Raw genomic sequence first — 13463 nt, forward strand, 5'->3', positions numbered from 1 at the left:
TTAACAGTGTCTGGCTATGAAAAATGGTAATTTTGACAATTTCTAAAGAAAACTTGCATGTTTTCTTTAGAAATCAGCAGTAAAATAAAAACAAAATACGTGATTAAAAGTTGTATGGCCCTTCCCTGAACCAAAATGAAAATCATAAGCCCCTCCTCCCAATTCTTAAAAAAAATATTTGACATGCCTCCCCCTACTGTAGTTTGAGTTTGCCTAGTTATACTAATAAAGCAGAGGACCAGAGGCACGTTCGCAGTAACATTTTACAACGATGAAGGTGGATTTCAGGCTCTAATTGGGCTCCCTGTTGTCAGTCAACACTGACAACACAGTTTGCATATTCGTAGACGGTGTATGAGTATGCAATTTCAATCATTTTTGACATGGTAATTTGACTTCTTTTGGCGGAAAAACACAAACATTTTTTCAAAACAAAATATTTACAATATATTTTAAAGAAAGTCTAGCGCACTGCCCTTGAGTAAAACACGACAAATTAATACCAATAAATAAAATGTTTTAGTGAAGCAGTCCCAATATTTAGCGACGTGAATGACTTCTGTCCTACCAAAGCTTCCGTAGTTTGAGTCACATGAATGATTTGTTTAGGTCGTGACAGAAATGCACCCTTTATTAACATGTAGCTAGCTTACATGAGATTGTATTAACCTTATATTTTTGGTAAACTTATCCGGTCAACAAAACGAAGCGTTACATCAGGAAATGGTCTCACACGGGTGATAAATAGGGCGATATTTCATCTAAGCGGAAGCGTTTCGGGTTTCTGTGTTTACGCTAATGAGAGGTAAGATAACTGTTAAGATGCATGCCGCTGTAACGCTAGCTTGTTTTTTAAGCTTCACAGTTTACTAACATACATGCTAAGGTATGTTTCTGGTTCATATTAAGATAAATATATAAACTGGCTTCATTCTGTCTCCTTCAGCTGTCGTCTATCGCTCATAAACGATGCTTCGCTGGATTCTTGGTGGTCGAGAAGCTCAGGGTTCAGTGGAGGTAAGATGTAACTGTAGCTAATAAAGCTAACATTTTAATGCTAATTTAGCTTTTTGGTTAATGTGTCTTCCCCTTGTCATATTATTCCATGATTTATCCTCACTGTATATATGGTAATAATGTTTACATAAGTCATCCCTGTAATCTCCACAACCTTCATGGACAGCAAAACAAGATTTGCAACCAGTGGTGGAATGTAACTAAGTACATTTACTCAAGTACTGTACTTAAACACAATTTTGAAGTGCCTGTGCTTAACTTGAGTAACTTTATTTTGATTTTACCTTATGCTTTAACTCCACAACATTTCTGAGGGAAATATTGTATGTTTCACGTCACTACATTTCTGTGACAGCTGTAGTTAAATCTCAGATTGAGATTTTAAAAAGCTATTAAGGCCATATCAGACACAAAACAGTGTTATAGAGTAAATGAAACCACCCAACAGCACATAGGATTTGTAAAATTTGCTCAACTGACTCTGCAGTTCACTACAAGACTAAAATGCTCAGTGAGTACTTTTGCTTTCACATTTTGATGATTATACTTATGACGATTTGGAATGCAGGACTTTCACCTGTGAAATTGCATATTTAAATCTTGGTTCAGCTTTTTTGCTTAAGTGAAATGTCTGAATACTTCTTTACTACTGTTGCCGACTTTGTCAAACTTTAACGGCCTCTGCTCCCCTGTGTATGGTATAAATATTCACCAGACATTCTTGAGAATTGGGAAAATCCTATTTTTGGGCCACTGATTCAAATTTTTCTTGAATAACATACACAATGAATGTCATAGGTAAGATCTGACGGAGCTGACGTCTTACAGAGTTGACAAAAAGTTATATATTTATTAATTCCACAGCAGTCATGGTGAGTAGCCCTTTTATTTTTCACAGTTGCTGAGAGTTCATGTAATGCTAATCAAAATACAAATTTTTAATCCATAATTCTTATTTAGTTTTGATTTAGAGGGGCTATGGAGTTTACCTGTTATGGTTTTGACACACCTGATAGCAATATTATTTAATGAATTTGTCAAAAAATAGTAAGCTTACCAGTACTTGAGCAGTTTTAAGTGAGTGAGTTGTTGTGATATGGCTAACCCCTTAAATTATGTTTTAGTAGAAATCTGGTGGAGTTTACAAAAACTGGGACACATCTTTAAAGGGCCAACATTTAAAAAAAAAAATTAAAACAAAGATGATTGAAGCCGTACATTTTTACACCGATGGTATCAATACATACTGTTAGTTTTAGATTATGAAGGCTTAACACATTGTATAATTGCTTGAAGCTTATTTCTTCGCTAATTGCTTATCTGGGGACAAGGCTATTTTCTATCACAGGGCAAGTTTAGAGGTTAAAAAATGAAAGCAGATCAAAAATTGTGGTAAATCATATTTTTTTATATGTACGTGTCTATCTTTATCTATAGATAAATCCTTTAAAAATAAAATAAAAAAATGTTATAATTTTAATTTTTTTGTTTTGTTTTAGTAGGACATGATTTGTCCCAATACCAGAGAGGTTAACAATCTCTATCTTCTTTTTTACAAAACAAAATGTTCTTATTATTATGTCTATTTTTCTTCTGTATGTATATTTATTTTGTTCTTTTTTCATGATTGTTGTCTGCTGAGTTAGTGGACTTTTCTGTTGTTTTTAACTTTATATACAGATAAATTGTTTAGTCCATTGGTTTAAAACCTCTAAAAAGTCACCAGACAAATTGGAAAAGTCATGAGATCATTAATAGGAGAAGAAAGAAGATCTAAGGTCAGCGACACAAATTCCTATTCTTTTTGTAGACGTCTCCAGAGTCTTTGTTTTATTAGAGGGGATTAATAAGAGGGAAAATGACTCGTAGGCATCTTCCACATTTCTCGGGGCTCCAAGTAGACCAGGGCCACAAACCAAAAAGACTGGGAACCACAACTTTAATCTTTAACAGTGCACTGTATTTAATAAGCGTATTATCTTGTTTTAGGGTTAGAGCTGAATCTGAAAAGCAATTACAGGTGTCATGTAAGTGTAGTGCAGTAAAAAATACAGTATTTCCTGTTGAAATGTAGTAGAGTAGAGGTAGAAAGTACCAGAAAATGGAAATACGTAAGTACAAGTCCCTTGAAATGCACATAAGTACTATACTTTAGTTACTCTCCACCTCTGCCTGTCCCTGCTCCCCACTCTGCAGCCTCCTCTCTCAGCCTGAGTCCACTGTCTGTCTCTGCACCCCAGCCTGTTTGTCTCACTACTTTCCCTCTTATGTCTGCAGAAAAGCCCCGTGTTGTGCATCGGAGAGGAACAGCCCAAAAACTGGTTCACTGAGCTGCAGGTGCTGAAAGGACATTTTGACATTGTTCGATTTCTGGTGCAGATTGATGACTTCAGGTAAGCAGACCACAGCTCCCCCCTCCTCTCCTATTTTTTTCTCTCTTTCTAACCTCTCTCCTCTCTACCCTTGGCTGGCCTCGATCCCTCTGTGATTGACAGGAGATCCTCACCTACAGAAAACTTACAGAGCATGACAAGAGCCCAATCATCACCACTATGTGATTGTGTGTGCACAGTACAGTTGAACCAAAGCCCTTTAATGCTGTCCATGCACACATGCACGCACACATATAAAGGTTTTGCACCTGCTCTCCTCTCTGCGCTGCTTTGTGGAAGCATGCTGCACACTGGCATGGTAGAGTGGGCCTGCATAAGTGGTCAGATTGGGATTTATAACAGAACTAAGTACGTGTGTGTGTGTGTGTCAGGAGGTGGGGGGTTGGCTTCACGCCTGGTCTCCTCCAGTAATAACCCCCTCCTCTGGGTCTCGTCCTCTCCGCACACAGGTCCACAGTCGGGGGCAAAGGCCAGAAAATTCTCTCCAGATTGCTTTTGAAGTCCGAAAATGTATCCTCGACAGTTCCTCTCTTCTCATTTTATCTCTCTTTTTTTTATCCGGTCATCCTGTCTGTTGATTTTGGGAACAGGTAGTGCGGATGGTTGAGGGTCAGAGGGCAAGTGAAGGTGGAAAGCCCCAGGACAGATGTTTTTTTAAGATTTCTCGGGCGGAGATGGAGCTACGGGAAATGATTCCTCACACAGATAGAGACTGGGGTGTTTGACTATGTTTAAGATGAAGCCTGCCAAGTGCACTGAAGGATTTTTGTCACGTATGAGTCTACCTTCAAGAAAGATCATGTATCTTTCATCTTATGATTTCCAGATGTGCCTCAGCAGGTGATGATGGCCTTGTTTTGGTGTGGAATGTGGAGGTAATATGCTGCAAGTTGATTATTTCACTGCATTGTGAAATTGCACGCAACACAGTGGCACTAATTGCTTTTTTTTCTCTTTTCTTCTGTTAGACCGGGGAGAGGCTGCAGGAGCTGAGGGGCCATTCTCAGCAAATAACAGCCATAACCACCTTCACTTGTAACAATGGACTCATATCGCACACCTATCTCATCACAGCCTCCTCAGACCGAAGTCTCAGTGTATCCTCACACCAAAAGACATAGACAACAACTGTACATTTACAGACATACTAAAATCATTCATACGTTATTGTTGTGTTTGTAAATCCAACTTGATTTTCCCTAACCTGATGTGTCAGCTGTGGGACCCTGATACGGGCAACCGAGTTCAGACCATTTCAGATCTGCAGTCTTCTGTAAAGGTAATTGATAAGTCCTTTTAGAAAATGTACCTTGTTGCGTAAATGTAATGAAAATTTTGCCTGTAGGTCTCATGCCTGAGAAAGTCACTTTTACGTAAACTAAAAATAACTCCCTTAAAGCTCCCAGCACAACACAAGTCTGAATTAAATGTGGTCAAATTGACATACAGGCTACAGCAGCATGAGGTAACACATGAGCAGTTAGGAAAAAATAAATGCATCTTGCTCTGCCTTAATAAAGGAATTCTTCAACCCCCAAATGATCCTTTGTTCATCAATTACTCACTCTGTGTTACACTGAATTCCGGGTACTCTTAGTGTACTGCATTTTTCCATACTTCTCAGTGTGAACGCACTTCAAAATATTAAGTGTAAGTACAGAAGTACGCGATTTGAGATACAGCACAAGTCTCATTTTCTGAGTGATATGTTCAGTAATTCCCGAACAGACAGCTCTTTCTGAAGGGGAACTGAACAGAAAGTGAAACCTATGTATCCTTGCTATAAAGCCAGACTCCATTGACAGAAACAATAATTTTACCTTGCTGAACACTGGAGCTGCTGGTCTTTCACTGCCCTGATCAGGTAGATTGTTTATATTATTGTGTGACTCGGGTGTTTTCCCTTCCCCACTGGAGATAGCCATGGCCGGAGGCATTATGTTTTCAGATTGTCCCTACGTCCGTATGTCCCATTCTTGTGAACACAGTATCTCAACAACACTTTGAGAGAATTTTTTGAAATTTGGCACAAATGTCCACTTGGACTCAGGGATGAATTGATTAGAATTTGGTGGTCAGAGGTGAAAGGTCAAGGTCACTGTGACCTCATCCACCCCAATTTTTAATTAGTAAATATTTTCTTTTTCTTATTGCTATTGTGTACACTTCTGCTTTGTACAGTTAAATATATCATGTTACACCTGATTTCTGTATTAACCATCATGCAAGCTAATGTTTTTATCTTTAAAAATGGAAAATATCTTAAATTGTTTTAGATAAAACTTACAAGTTTGATAAAATCTGCAAAGATGCACCACACACACTAATACAGACCATATGTATATGCTACGTTTTTTTTCCTTCACATTCAGTTTTCTTGGATATTCCAGCCATGCATCTCTGGGCAATTAAGTTTGTATCGGCAGGATGTGTAACATACTAATTAAAACGTTTGACTCTAAAGGTTGTTCTGCCAGTTGTGATTGAAGATAAAAATGGTAATTGCCTCCTCTTGATCATACATTAAGGTTAATTGCAGCATCTATAGGCTAATTGCATTTGGTTTCTTTTTGTCGCTGATATTTTGATTGTGTGCACATGCATTGATGTATTTGTCCAAATTAAAAATAGCACATGCATGTCTTGTGCTGATCCAGCCGTGTGTGTGTGTCCCTCTCTTGCAGTGTTTGCTGGTGCTGGAGCGGCTGTGTGTGTGGGTCTCTGGCGGGGAAGAACTGTGTGTGTGGAACAAAGACTTTCAGCTGCAGTGTCACAGACAGAACCACAGCGACACTGGTGAGGTGAAAGAAAAGGAAAAAGAACTGTCACAATAAAGCTCCTATGTGCTGATTGTTGCACCAGCGCTGCTCACCTCTGACACTGCTGTTTGCACACAAACTGATTAATGTTGTTATTGTGTTTTTGGCATTTTGCAGGAATAACTGCTTTGATAGAGCTGCCTAAGAACTGCATAGCAGCTGCTATGGATAAAGAGATAGGTAAGAGACAGATAATGGTCAATAATTACAGAATATGTAATGCACAAATAGATGAAACCTAAATGCATTAAAAGAACACCCACAATATTTTTCTAATCCTTGTTTGCAGTGATCTACAGGCTGACAGTCTCCACTGATTCCTCCCTGTCAGTGGCTGAGATCCGCTGTCTGTCTGACCACCAGGACAGGATTCGAGCTCTTATCAACGTCAATGGTCAGTCTGTTGGGAAACTCTCATTCTTAACTCGTCATTGAAAATCAGTGGCTGCCTTCAATTGTAGAGATATTGAGAAATTGCATGTTTCAAGTGACTTTAATTCTATGTTTTTCTCAGACGGGCTCTTCGCCAGTGGTTCCCATGCAGGCGAGTTGATCTTATGGGATGCGATCGATTGGAACATCCTGGCCTATGAGCACATCCTGTGGGAGGAGTCACAAGCCAGCACTCAGGCGGAAATACGATTGGCTGCTCCCAAACCTAGTGAGATGTCCATTCAGCATCTGACCACTAATGGAAGGGTGAGGAAGACATCATTAGTGGCTGTACCCATTGTGTAAAAATTGCTGGTATGTTGTTTTGTTATCGTTATCTGTGCGTGTGTGTTGCAGCACATCCTTGCAGCTGTGGGCAGCGGTCTGTATGTGTACAGCCTTCTGACCAAGACAGTGGTGGCCTACAGGAAGGTTGCCCATGACTCTAATGTGTTACACACCATGCTGTTGTCTGACAGGTGAGATATATGTGCTTCTGTGCTTTTGTATGTTATTGTAACGTCTTTTCCTTATATACACATACCATCAACCTGCCAGGGACTGCAGATGAAAATTAGCCTGTATGGCTATATCTGGCACATTTACATGACTTAAGTGATCACGTTAATTGATGTGCACTGTCCCTTTCTAAATAAGATAAACATAAACATATCAGTTATCGTCTCTTACCTCTAAACTAGGTCGTTCTTTCTGCTTTCGCCTTCAGTTAATATTCTCACAGTGTTTCAGATTTATCTTGCAAACCTTGTGCAGATCCTGACCCCCAGGTTGGGAACCACTGGTCTAGACTGAACAGTGCAACAAGCTTGTGCTCCATTTCTCATCCACATGAGACCGCCACTGCTCTCCTTGCCAGAAACTAAAATCAGTGCTTAGAAATGATGAAGTTCAGATCATATCAACATGCTTCAGCACTCTAACTGCTCCTAAATGGCTCCTATTAGAATAAGCTGGTTTGAGACACAGTTAAACAGTAGAGCAGCAGGCTTACTAAATACTGTAAAAAATCTTCAGGTTACATCTGTTTGATTTGTTTTTTTTACATATTCTAAATCAAAAGTAGAATAATTTTAGTAATTAGATTATGCATATTTTTGATGTACCTGTCAAGAATTGAAGTGATGACTTTTTTTTGTTTATTAACCAAAATTTGGGAAACAAGGATTTTATGTATTTAATTTGAGTTGTGAGATATTTAAAAATGAAAATCAACAGATGCAGCCCTGAAAAATATCAATCATGAATAAATAACAAACAAAACAAACACTGACCAGTTGATTAATTGGTTCATGTTCAGTGTCTTGCACCATATTGTACCCATCTTTTTTTAGGCTTACAAGACACAGACTGCAACAACAGCCAAGATTAGCACATGGCAAATCATAACATACAGTTGCACAAATTAGGAAGGGGTTAATTTCATGTCTATGAATATATGCAATGCAAGTGTCCTAATAGTGAAGGATACAGTGCTCTGTGTCTTAGCTGGAGGTGAGAATTACCAGAGGTGCCATGATATGATATTAACACAATACTTAGGTCACGATACGACATTATTGCGACATGTTGAGTGTTGCGATAAAATATATTGCGCTTTATTACCTTTTTTTTTCCAACTGCAATTTATTTCCCCGAAGGAAAACTTTGTCAAAATCAGTTTTACCTCATAAAATAAAGTTTTCAGTCTGTTCATCAGACTTTAATCATTTTATTGCAGCAAAATGTGATGCAAAGCAGACTGACTGACCAACACTGTCATAAAACCTGTCAGAAATGCTGCCTACACCTGACAAACTGAACTGTTGGCAGATTTAATGCCCTCGAGGTCAGGTTAAGTACCTGAGCCAAACACTTTACATGCAGGTATCCCGTTAACTAAATAGCAACATCTGTGTTAGAAGCGTTGTCTGTTACAACCACAATCCCCCATTCTTGTGCTGCATTTTGCAGGAGGTCTGCAGTGTTTGCTCTGGTGTGACTTTAGTGTACTGCTTTAGTTTGGAGAATGTGAGACAGTAGTCGCCAGTCCTCTGTGAGATAATGTGCCGTTATAGTCACATATGAATCCACTGACCTTGACGTTCAGGCATCACAAGTTAATGCCAGCCTTCCTGCTGTACTCAAAGATTCCTCAACTTTATGCTTCACTTCTCTGTAGAGCTTTGGTATGACTGTGTCAGTGAAAACACGTCGGGATGGAGTCACATACCTGGGTTCTAGTGTTTTTAGCACGTAACAAAGACCTTTGTTTTCAACAATGCTGTATGGATGCAGATCTTTGTAAGTGAAGTAGTTAGGCTGTTATTTTCTTAGCTAACTCAAAGTTGGATGGTAGTTTTGTCAAGTTAAATGTGTCCAGTGTTGGTTGATTTTTCGGCGGAGCGGGTTTAGTGTTACCTTGCCACTGTCAGTGGCTAATGCTATCTCTGGATGGTGGAGTGTGAGGCGAGCCCTCATGTTCGTATTATTCTCAAGAGTATATTATTCTCATATGACACTGCTTGCAAATCACATGTGTCATATCCAGGTCCTCTTTTCCTGCCATGTTGAGAAATCAAAAATAAGTCCAGACGTTTGATTAAAATGGTGACACTGCATTTCTGATTTCTTTCTCTGGTGCCTCTGTCTTTGTTTTGATGAACTTCCTGCCAAATGCCCCTGACTGAGACCTCTGCTGACCTCACTAGGAAAAAAAAACATCAGCACCATCTAGTGGAGCTGAAAAGCAACTGTGATTAAAGCAGCTGTTAGACTGTTGGTGTGACTCTGTTTCTTTTTCCAGTGAGCTGATGTCCTGCTCTGAAGATGGCAGTGTGAGGATGTGGGAGATCCAAGACCTGCCTTTGCCTGCTGAACCAGCCTCTGCAGGTGACACATACACAACAGGACACACACATATGGTGACACATTTGCAGACATATCTTCCTATTTCTTCCTGTGGATGTGCCACCTTAAGAAAACTAGACTCTGTTCCCAGTGATAGATCACACTCACAAGTATGAATCAGAAAGTTCAAAGCCTGACGAAAATTGCCTGCACTCAACTTTAATGTGTACAGTTGAGTGTCTTGATGTGTGGGTGGTGTGGAGGTGCAGTAATGCAGTCCAGATGTGGTGTTGTGTATATCAAAGGAGAGAGTACTGTTCCAGCACTCAGAGAGGTTGTGTTTTCTACTTAAGTGGGGTGGTCTAAAGTTGAGTGTGTGTCTGTGTGGTCGTGTGGTCTTTGATGCTCTAGCTGTTTGCAGTGGGTGCAGAGCTCTGGTGACTCTGAATACATCTTGGCTGGAGCATCCACTCAGGCCACAACACTTGCTAATCATCACCAAAGGCGAATTATTTGTCCATGATTTGTTTTATGTCTCCAGGAAACCAGACCAAAAACAGAACTAAGAGAGAACATTCATCAGGGGGACACAAACACAACACCAAATAAATGCTAACCTTGCTTCATAACTGCTACATCAAGATAAGCAAATGTTTGCTGACAAGTTTGTTACTTGTTAAAAGGTGATGATATGTTCACGGTGTGTTGATAACTTGTTTCCACTGCCCCCCAGTGGCCTGAAAAATATCAGTTATTGCAGATTTAAAGGAAAATTCTGGCATATGTTAAACTGGTGTGTTTCCAGTGTAGCCAGTATTGGCCATACTTACTTTTCATCGTAGAAATGCTGGGAGATGCAGACTCAAGCACAACAACATGTAAAGGTTGTGTTTGTCTAGAAAGCAGTGCAGCTTGCAAGACAAACACAACCTTTACATGAAACCTTTTAAACACTTGCCTCTGAGTCCAATCGAAACTAAACACAGAAAGAAGACATTTGAAGAACACATTGTCATTGGATTCTTTGTAAGTATAGAAATATTGATTAGAGCAGCTTTAATGTCAGTTGTTTCATCCTCAGACATTCTGATTTGATTCTGTCCTCTAATGATCTGTTACTGCTGTTTTTAACCAATCCTCCCTGGCTTTAATCTCTACCTAACATACAGAAAAACATTTTGTTCATTCAGTAAGAATGGACTGCCAGAGTATAGGTAACAAGAAACATATGCACAAGATCATTTTGTATTATGTCTTTATTAATCCGTTATTCTAAATCTCAGTCTTTCCTCTCTGTCCATTAACCCAGGGTTCTTTGGAATGTGGACTTTTGGCCGGTCAAACAAACAGACTGGTCCTCCGACAAAGAAGGTCATGGACATCCCAAACATCAGGAAGCTGGAGTTGACGGGTGATCTGATTGGACACTCGGGGGCAGTCCAGGTATGATTTTTTAATGATGTCCAAATTTAGGTTCTACTTCAAAATGGTGTCCCAGTAATGCTTTAACAATTCCTTTTTGTGTCAGATGTTTGTGAGCTTTAAGGAGAACGGTTTGGTGACCTGCTCGACAGACCACCTGCTGATTCTGTGGAAAAACGGAGAGAGGCAGTCCCATCTCCGCAGCCTGGCACTTTTCCAAAAGCTGGAGGAGAATGGAGGACTCTGACCTTTAACCCCTGAATTACTGCCTTTAAAAAAAGCAAAGATGTGAAGCTGTCGGGTGGTGTTGGTCTACAATCATTTGGATTTATTGTAATGATTGTTGTGTGTGTTTAATGATGATGTAATGGTTGCTGTTTGCCTTTTGACTGAAAGTATTTAACATAAATTTAAAAAAAAAACTCAGTAAATACCTCATCTCAAAAAAAAAAAAAAAAGTTTGCATTACTTTTTATTTCTGGCTTAAAGTGCGTTTGTGCCGGCATTGACTATAAATTGTCATGTAATTTGTTTTAGCCACTGGCACGAATAGGATACGTCACAAACACTCCCCTGCTCACCCAGACGACTGTCTGGGCAATAGTGCGTGAGCAGGCAAGGCGTTTGTTTTTGTATCTTCAGGGCTCCAGAACACGATTATTTAGTTGCATTTTGCGACCATGGAGCACCACTGTAACTTGCAAATACTATGAATATTATGCAGTGAATAATTCCTCATTTAAACGATGCCGCTGTAACTGCTACCAGCTAAGCCGGCTGAAGTCAAGTTCACATCAAAACATCAACATGTCCAACCTGAGATGAACCGGGTGCTTCAGCATGAAAGCACCAGTGGTTTTACTTTGATTTATTTCATTATAAAATCATTTTACGGTACTTTATTCAACTTTATTGTAACAGCACTTTAACTATTATAAACAGTACTCTGTTTAACTTTATTGTAACAGTAGTTTATTTAGTAGTCTACAGTAAATGTAGATTTCAGTATATCAAGATATATAACGTATCACGATGTAACTTAAAAATATCACTATATTATTATAGTGACTATTATATATTATAATATGATGCGTGAATTAGTGAGCTGTAGTTTTTTTTTTTTTTTTTAAACCTTTGGACTGAGTCAGGCTATTTTTCCCCCTGCTTCCAGTTTTACTCTGAAGCAATGCTTTCACTCTCCTGGTTGTACCCTTATACTTACCGGACGAATACAAGAGTGGCAAGAATGTCAAACTCTTCCCTTAAATTTCTTGCTGCCATTAATGTAACAACTTGATATTTAAAGAATGCTTTAATCGTCTCTCACAATACATTTGTGTGTTTGACAGAGAACATCAAAATAAGACATCATAATCCAGAGAGCAAACTAAGTCAAACATTTCAAACAAACATGGTAGATTTAAGTGACTCAGATGGAAGGTTTTTTGTTTTTTTTTTGTTTGTTTTTTTCACGACTATGCATGAGGCAGTAAAATCTTTCAAAACACACATTACAGTTCTCATGGCCAATATTTGTTTCTTTGAAAAATAATTTGTACTGTATACAACATTATCACTTTCTAATTATTGTTCTGTTTATAAATTATACAAAAGCAACACAGGATTGGCACGCAGCCACGGCCATCAGTGTCAGAGATGAAAGAGAGAGGAAATAGAAATCACTGTAAGTGATGAAGGCTTATCATTACGCAACAAGCAGTTATACAATCTGGTTCTGCCTCAGTAGACCCAAAGCGAGGCGTCAAGCGACTGGCTGTCATCTCATCTAATTGATATCATCACATTCCAGTCATTGCTGTTCACAGAAAAGGCATGTCTGACATGTAAATCTGAAATATTTAAATTGGCTTTGTGAATTGAAATCTTTGTTATAGACTAGCAAAAATATCTTCTCATGATCAGAGAGCAGTTATGAAACATTCAGAGGTGGAGCCACATTTCAAGTCACTGTAAAAAATTAAAATCTTATTTTTAGAGATTCTGGAAATTACCCCTGCAACACATAACAGCCCAAATAAACAAGTTACATAAGCAAATGATGTCAAATGCAAAGCAAAAACAATACGTGATGAGTATTTACAAGAACAGCAGGTACATTAGGTAGTTATACAGTGTACTGCAACAATAGCAGACCTAAACACTGAGACATGACAAGATTAAGGCGTTGATTAAGACCTTGGTCATCAAGAAAATAACGTCATATCATTATGAACGTTGAATGTGGATGTGACCACTTCTGTCTTTTCAAAATGAACTGATACAGTAACAGACAAACCAATAGTGGAATTCACATCTGATCCAACTTCCCCTGATTCAGTTTCTGTCTTCAAAAAACCTCACAGTCGTACAAAACAGAAAGGATAAAATGTCAGGCCCATCATGACCAGGTTGACTCAAAACTGCAGCACAGATCATAAAGCAACATACCTAAAGCAATTTTTTCAAATATCTAAAACATGTATGGCTTTTCTTAAGAGAGAAGGAGGAACTACTTAAACAACAAAAAAAAAAC

The 13463-nt window shown here is 38.8% G+C and overlaps 1 protein-coding gene across 1 annotated transcript; it reads left to right on the forward strand.

Moving 5' to 3' along the window:
* The first annotated feature begins 572 nt into the window (after window positions 1-572).
* wdr41 (WD repeat domain 41) lies at window positions 573-11871 on the forward strand. Its single transcript, XM_050052361.1, has 14 exons — window positions 573-805; window positions 947-1017; window positions 3295-3410; window positions 4237-4285; window positions 4379-4507; window positions 4627-4689; window positions 6095-6206; window positions 6347-6409; window positions 6519-6623; window positions 6744-6928; window positions 7019-7140; window positions 9465-9550; window positions 10818-10951; window positions 11037-11871. Exons 2-14 carry the CDS (start codon window positions 970-972, stop codon window positions 11175-11177), a joined length of 1353 nt encoding a protein of 450 aa, XP_049908318.1. The 5' UTR covers window positions 573-805; window positions 947-969; the 3' UTR covers window positions 11178-11871.
* The last annotated feature ends 1592 nt before the right edge of the window (window positions 11872-13463 follow it).

This window comes from Epinephelus moara, chromosome 9 (genome assembly GCF_006386435.1).
Source record: "Epinephelus moara isolate mb chromosome 9, YSFRI_EMoa_1.0, whole genome shotgun sequence".
NCBI classification, from domain to species: domain Eukaryota; kingdom Metazoa; phylum Chordata; class Actinopteri; order Perciformes; family Serranidae; genus Epinephelus; species Epinephelus moara.

Excerpts from the sequence above, each read along its gene's own strand:
- wdr41 (XM_050052361.1), top strand. The coding sequence starts at position 970 with ATGCTTCGCTGGATTCTTGGTGGTCGAGAAGCTCAGGGTTCAGTGGAG. Across the intron at positions 6,929-7,018 it reads ATCTGACCACTAATGGAAGG|CACATCCTTGCAGCTGTGGG; the intron begins GTGAGGAAGACA and ends TGTGTGTTGCAG. Across the intron at positions 9,551-10,817 it reads TGCTGAACCAGCCTCTGCAG|GGTTCTTTGGAATGTGGACT; the intron begins GTGACACATACA and ends CCATTAACCCAG.